Source organism: Cannabis sativa, chromosome X (genome assembly GCF_029168945.1).
Source record: "Cannabis sativa cultivar Pink pepper isolate KNU-18-1 chromosome X, ASM2916894v1, whole genome shotgun sequence".
Classification (NCBI taxonomy): Eukaryota; Viridiplantae; Streptophyta; class Magnoliopsida; order Rosales; family Cannabaceae; genus Cannabis; species Cannabis sativa.
The window spans coordinates 4881425-4889310 of NC_083610.1; the positions used below are offsets into that span (position 1 = coordinate 4881425).

At 27.5% G+C, this 7886-nt stretch overlaps 1 protein-coding gene across 1 annotated transcript; it reads left to right on the top strand.

Annotated features, from left to right (window-relative positions):
- Positions 1–542: 542 nt before the first annotated feature.
- On the top strand, positions 543–4765 carry LOC115702444 (endoglucanase 16). Its single transcript, XM_030629900.2, has 7 exons — positions 543–963; positions 1082–1294; positions 1890–2090; positions 2198–2275; positions 2721–2870; positions 3267–3539; positions 4177–4765. Exons 1-7 carry the CDS (start codon positions 736–738, stop codon positions 4501–4503), a joined length of 1470 nt encoding a protein of 489 aa, XP_030485760.2. The 5' UTR covers positions 543–735; the 3' UTR covers positions 4504–4765.
- Positions 4766–7886: the final 3121 nt, after the last annotated feature.

The window sequence follows — 7886 nt, forward strand, 5'->3', positions numbered from 1 at the left end:
CTTGCTAGAGTTTCCGTTTCTTATGCTGATTGTATGTACAAAGAGTCTAATGCCCCTGCTACATTGATGGATGTAATTCGTTTGAATATCTAATAAAGTATGCATCTTTTATTAAAAAAAAAAAACATTGATACTACTATGATGTGGGAATATTTTACTAATATTTAAAGTATTTCTATTGACACTTTCATGGGACCATTTTTAGATTAATTTACTTTCATGGGACCATTTTAAAGTTTGTGTCAATGTTGAATTTTTTGAGTTTTTTTTTTTTACAGATTAGACTATTTCTATTTCTTCTTTCCTAATTTGCCAAAAAAATGCCAAGGAAAAATACATATATTTTATAAATATAATTATTGTAAGAAACTCAATTTCTATATAAACAAAACCAAAAAGCCATAATTGGGTAACTAAAACTGAATCATAAAAGTGGGAGGTTTTGATTTATGACCATTCCCAATTTTAGGTTTCTTTAACAAACAATCTTTTTATATTAATGGTTGTATACTATTACCCAAAAAAGGATAATAAACCCCAAATCAAAATCACTCTCCAACCCTACATTAAATCCCCCAAAATAAAAAATTAAAAATAATTAAAAAAATTCCCTACATTATTTCTCTATTCCACCTTCTTTTTCTCAAACCTTTTATCCAACACACACCACTTACTTCTTATTATAATCTAGATTTTTATGGAATTATAGTTTGAAAGATTAACTTGTTTTGAGATATGAAAATGAAAGAAACAACAAGTAATGCAACCAAGGCCATTATTGCCTTGGCTTGGCTTGTTGTGTTTGAAGGTTTCTTGGTTGAAGTTAATGGCAATTTCAATTACAAAGATGCCCTAACCAAGTCGATTATTTTCCTCGAAGCTCAACGTTCGGGAAAACTTCCCAGTAATAATAGGGTTCCGTGGAGAGGAGATTCTGGACTTAATGATGGAAAACTCGCTAATGTATGTAAACTAAATAACATTTGAGTGTTTTGTAAGACAACTATAAATATATACTGTGCGACTATATCATGGTGAGTTTGACAAATTTGACCAATATTTGTGTGGATAATTTGTGTAGGTTGATCTTGTTGGAGGATATTATGATGCAGGAGACAATGTCAAGTATGGACTTCCAATGGCATTTACAATAACAACACTTTCATGGGCTGCTTTGGCTTACAACAAAGAGCTTAAAGCTTCGGGCGAGTTGGAAAATGTTCATAATGCTATTCGTTGGGGCACTGATTATTTTCTCAAAGCAAGTTCCCGACGCAATCGCTTGTATGTTCAGGTAATAAAATTACATAATTCAAACCTAATTTATCATTATCACATGTTATATTCTTCTACATTTAAATTTAAAATCAATATTATTTAGTTCTTTAATTATATTTATTTCCAATAGTGTCAATGATTACGTATCAATATTTCTTTGATTAAAAAATATAAATCAATATTTGGAATCACAATTTTGAATTTTTTTTTATTTTCATGGTTTTTAAAATATAAATTTACAAAAATATGACTTTTTTCTCAAAAAATTTATTTTATGGAAAATTTTCAGAAAAAATATATAAAAAAATAGTACCTAGTTATCTTCTTATAATAGCTGGTTACTCCTCTAGTTACCCTTACCTTTTCCCATATTTTAAATTTTTTTCTTCAATTTTTCTATAAAATAACATTTTTTTAAAAAAAAAAAAATTATATTTTTGTCCAAAATATAAAAACCCATAAAATTTATAATTTCCTCAATCGAAATAACTTTGCTTTCACACTTTTTAATTTGTAATAATTTAGAATATAAGTATTAAGAGTCATATGAATGTGTGAGAGGATTGAATTGAAAAATGTGAGATTGAAATAGAAAGAATGTTGTAATTTAGGTAGGAGACCCAGTACTGGATCATCAATGTTGGATGCGACCCGAAAATATGGAAACTCCAAGAACAGTATTGAAGATTGATGAGAATAAAGCAGGGACTGAAATTGCAGCTGAAACTTCAGCTGCCATGGCTGCTTCTTCCATTGTCTTTAGATCTTTTGACCGTACATATGCTCGTCGTCTTCTTAATAAAGCCAAATTGGTATTTAAATTTATTTATTTTTATAAATAATACATTTCTTATTTTAATTAATTTTATTTATTTTATTTCACTAACAATATAATATTATTGTTTTTTTTTGGGTACAGCTTTTTCAATTTGCTAAATCACACAAAGGAACTTTTGATGGAGAATGTCCCTTCTATTGCTCTTACTCTGGCTACAATGTAATTATTTATTATTATTATTATATATTTATAGAGTTCGATCTTGATCTTCACTATTTATCGATCGATGATTATATTATTAAGAGAAATTATTTATATACTATTTTTTAATTTTTATGATTTGAGTAGTTCTTGTGGTTTTTAAGTGGTTACCATGTGAATTTGAATTGCGATTTAAAGAAACAAAAAAAAACTCTATTATCAATAGTTAGGGTCTGCTCTGGGAACAGACTAAGTTTTTGCTTAGGTCCTCACTTAATGAGTTCTTTAATTTTCGAAAAATATTTAAATAATAAATTTTGTATGAAGATTCATCCCATCTCATCTCAAGGTGGACCCCCTATAGATGATTAGAACACCCAATTAGAATAATGTCATGATAATGCTTTTAAATTTAGGAAAATATCATTTATATATAAATAAAATGGTATTATTGAAAATGTAGGATGAGCTATTGTGGGCTGCAACATGGCTATACATGGCAACAAAGAAGGAAGTGTATTTAAAGTTCATACAAGAAGAATCCATTAGTGCAAATGTGGCTGAATTCAGTTGGGACCTCAAATATGCTGGAGCCCAAATCCTTCTCACCAATGTAAGTAATAATATTATTTACATTGATACCACTTTTTAATGTAATTTTGAAAACTAACACTTTATAAAGTAATCTTCTTCTCAGCACACTTTCATGTTGGTCAAAATATAAGGTGAATTATAAGAGTTATGTGATAAAACTAAAACAAAATCATATTCAAAATAGTCTTATGAGTAATTTTTTTAATTAATTTTTAGGGTTTTTAAACCATATACTGAAATTTCTAATTTTTTACTGTTTTTACTGTGTTAAATTTTCACTGTTGTTTTACGATTGTTTTAATTGTTGAGTTTTGTTGTTTTATAAAAAGATAACATTTTTATAAAAAGTCATGTATACTTTTGCCTAAAATTTAATATATTTTAAAAAATTGATTTGAATATTTATATATTGCAGTTGTATTTAGAAGGACATGATAGTTTGGTAGATTTCAAAAAACAAGCAGATAGCTATATATGCTCAGTTCTACCACAGAGTCCGTACCACCAAGTTTACCTATCACCCGGCGGAGCCGTACACATGAGAGACGGCGCCAACACCCAATACATCACCGGCACCGCCCTTCTTTTCAGTGTCTATAGTGACATCTTAGCCCGTCACAACCAAAAAGTTCAGTGTGATAACATGCAATTCGATTCTACTCAAATTTGGGCTTTTGGTAGGCAACAGGTATATCGTGAAATTTTATTATATGAGTTCGTTTAGTATACCATATTATATTATTATATGTGGTATTTTATTTTATATTATATAAGGCTAATTAAGATTTTTGTCCCTTAAATTTTGACATGTACCTAATCATGTTTTTAAAAATTTTCTGGTCGTTAAATTTTTTCCGTAAACTATTAAGATTGTTAGATTTAAGGATTTTTGTATAATTTCATTCAATTTTACTAATTTAGTGATTGTTTATGTACTTAATCATACTCCTCAAACTTTAATGTCTACGAAATCATGTCTCTCGAATTTTGACATGTATCAAATTATGCTCCTTGAACTTTCATCTATGATAGGCTTTTCTTATTAAGATTACACAAAAGTCTTTATATCTAACAATTTCAATAGTTCAGATAAGATTTTTAACGGCCTTAAAAGTTCAGGAGACATAATTTGATATATGTCAAAATTCAAAGAACAAAAATCTTAATTAACTACAATATAATACAATAGGATGAACTAAATGAATCTTTCATGTTTCTTCTTTCCACTTATGTAGAAATAATGCTAGGCCATATTTTTATTTTATTTATTTATTTATAATATGTGGGATTATATAATAATAATGTGTAATGCAATTTTTGTATAGATGGATTACATTTTAGGACAGAACCCGGAGAAAAGATCATACATGGTGGCATTTGGGAGCAACTCGCCAAAGCAAGCGCATCACAGAGGTTCGTCGGTGCCAAAGTTGCCATCAGGGTCACTAGTGAATTGCGCGATGAGCTTTGTGCAATGGTATAATACCAATTCCCCCAATGTCAACGAGCTCACTGGGGCCATCGTTGGTGGCCCAGACCGCTATGACAACTTTGACGACAAACGTTGGGATTCTTCAAAGACCGAACCTTGTACTTACATTAACTCACTCGCCATTGGAGTCCTAGCCAAGCTTGCCAATAACCCTAACTAATTATCTAGCTTTTATCATCAAATGAGATTTTATTATTCTTTACATGTATGTTTTGATTTGATTTGATTAATTAATTAATTAATTCTAATTATTAATTAATCGTGAAATTTGTTGTAAGTGTGTAAGTTTAACCTCATCATCACAATGATTCAATTCTATTGTCTTTTCATGTATTTTAGTGACTTGTATTTTGTATCAAATTAGTACTTTTTGCAAAGTTTTAACCACAAAGTTATATAATGTCAATATTATACTAATAAAATTTTATTTATTTAATTTATAACTTTTATTTATATATATTCATTAGAAAGAATGATATATGATTGCTAGTTTTAAGCACAAAATAATGAAATTATTTTCATGCCATATTACAATGATAAATTATAAATTAAGCATTTTTTTTCAAAGAAAAAAATTGTATTTTTGTAGCATATAATTACAAAATAAATTAGGTTTTTTTTCTATTATTTTATTATACATATAAAAATTTGATATTTTGAAAATAAATTAAACTTTTCTAAATATTTATATATATATATAAATTGGCCTAAGTAGCAAGGGGCCTAGGTCTCATCGATCCATTTGGAAATATTGATTTTGAAATAATTATCATGTACTCCAATTACAATGTACTCTAAAAGAATTGTTAAATAATTTTTTTTTTTTGAAAGAATATCAATTCAATAAACTAAGCGAGAAAAGTGGTAATCATCGAAGGATTTCCCTCTCTTTGAAAAATATCAGCCACTAAATTAGATAATTTAGCGCTTCGAGCCAGTTTATAAATTAGCGACTTGGGTTGCTGTGTATAATACTCGCCGCTTCTTTTCTGATGGGGGAGTAGCACCTCTTATTACTACCATTTAACTTTGGTTTGTTTTATAAACATGACGTTTGGTAATATTTTTTTAATCAATTTTTTTGTTTTTAAAATTAAAAAAGTAATTTTTTTTTTAAAATCATGTCTTATAAATTTTTTTTCACTTTTTAATTTTTTAATTGAGAATCAAAATTTTAAAAACAAAAACAAAGTCACTTTCAATATTTTTTAAACAGTTTTTTTAATCAATATTCTAGACTCCAACTACATCCGGATCATATCCAAACCCGACCCAACCCAGGCACCGAACCCCGTCCCTAACCCAAATCCGAACTCGATTCCAGACCTAGACCCGACTTAAATAAAATCAAAAAATAAATAAGAAAATAAATTTTACTGAACACACTTTTATTTTCTTTTTTAAAAAAAAAATTGAAAAATAAAAGTGATTATAGAACGCATTTTTGTTTTTCAAAAACAAAACTTTTAAAAATAAAAATTTTATTTTTATTTTTGTGATTAAAAAATTAAAAAATAAAATTATTACCAAATGAAACCAAAGTTGCTTCATTGTCAAAAAAAAAATCAAATCTATATAAAATAGGGTTAGTTTATAGCACACCCCCGAAAGAGGTGTTTTAGTAGACTTCCTATCTCTTTTGGTATATATGAGAATTTTTTAGTCTATTTTTTATTATTATCATTTACATTATAGTTATTTAGGACCACCTGTAAATTTTTTAAAATATCTGAGTAGTTTACAATACTGAAAATAAGATTTGCATATTTTGTTGCACATATAATTGTTTTTCTTACACGTGTGATAAGTAATTATTTTAACTTTATTTTAAGCACGGTATACTATTCAAAATTTTTAAAAAATTTAAAAATGATTTTAAATAGCTACAACGTATACAATCATATAAAAAATTGGATTAAATTTTTTTTTTCTAAATATCAAACAAATAAAAATTCTACCAAAAACAACCCTTTAAGAGATCTAGTGCAGAAATTCCTTATAAATTGTGGCCTAAGTACGGTTCAAACCTCTCACTTCCATATCACAAGTCTAAAACTATATCCATATCAAAACATTTAGCCTTATATAGATTTTAATTTTATATTTTCCAAAATCTTTCAAAAAAGCATTATAGAGATCTTATATGTCCAAAATCTTCCAAAAATTTTTATGTCCAATCAAAATCTCATATCATTTTTTGTAATATTATTTTTTTTTTTGCTAGAAATGTTATTTAATTATAAAATAAAATATAGAAATTTAAACGAGAATTGTGTACGGAGGTATAAGAGACATGAGAGTGTTTAACCTAAGGTATAATATTGTAATTGGTGTAACTGATTATTCGTGATACTCATGGTCAAATCATGACAGCTCACATTTTTTTAAAAAAAGTGACAAATAAAAAAAATTATATATTATATTTGTTTTATAATCACATGTTACCTTATATTTCATTATTTCAATTTTTTTTTCATCATCTTAAGCTATTCATCTCTCTCTCATGTTCATCTTCTTCTTCATGTTCTTCTTTATTTTATTTTTTTGTTTACAAATCCATACAATTGTTTGAACTTTAGCCCTCAAGATGTGCTTGATGAGAGAGAGCGAGCGAGAGAAAGACCAGTAGACAGAGAGCCTATCTCGTGAGAATATCTTCAAGAAAAACAATACAGAGGAAGAAGAAGAACAGTAGACAACTCAAAATTTCTAAGTAAAAAAAATCTCTTTTTTCTTTATTTATTTTTTTTAGAACAACATAAACTTTACTGGGTTTTTGTTGTTTTTACTAATTTTGTTTTTTTTTTCTTTTTTGGGGTTATAGTTAGTTCTGATTTTGTGAGTAGTTTGTATTGTTTGATGGCTCTTATGGTTTATTTTGTTATTGTTTTATTATTGTTTTAATGTTGTTATACTGTTGTTTTCTTTCATTTTTTTTTAAATATTATTGTACTGCTCTATTTTTAATAGCAATAGGAAAATAATGAAATTTGTATGTAAGTTATTTCTTCAGTATCATATAGTTCAATACATGTTCAGTTTTCTTTTATTGTTCCACTGTTATTTTTTAGTTGTTCTCCTTTTTTTTCATTTTTGATGTCTCATTCTGTATGTTCTCTTGTTGTGCCCCAGCTTCTCACATTTACTGCATTTGTTATGTTGTTTTTTTTTTCCAGCCAACTTCCATCATCCTTTTTTTTTGTCTTCTAGATTTCACCACTTTAGTGGTTGGTTTAACATGTGTAATTTAAAATCAACATTTGTTAAACATACGAAACAATAGTGGAACAACCCAAAAACAACATAAGAAAAACCATGACAGCTCTAATATTAATGGTTTTAATGTTTCTGCTTCATCTCACCGGATTTAATGGTTATTTTTTAGTTGTTCTGGTGTTATTGTGGTGGTTCTATCTGTGGGTGTAGAAGATGGAGACCTCGTTTTTTGTTTTCGGTGTTTACAATATAAAAGGAAAAAAAAAGTCCCATGGCAGTATAAAAGTTAATTTTGCCGTGTGGTAATATTTTTGTAAAAATTAAGTC

Bases quoted from the DNA above. Each gene is read 5' to 3' on its own strand.
- LOC115702444 (XM_030629900.2), top strand. From the start codon at position 736: ATGAAAATGAAAGAAACAACAAGTAATGCAACCAAGGCCATTATTGCC. The intron at 964-1,081 runs GTATGTAAACTA...TAATTTGTGTAG, and splicing joins ATGATGGAAAACTCGCTAAT to GTTGATCTTGTTGGAGGATA. The intron at 2,276-2,720 runs GTAATTATTTAT...TTGAAAATGTAG, and splicing joins GCTCTTACTCTGGCTACAAT to GATGAGCTATTGTGGGCTGC.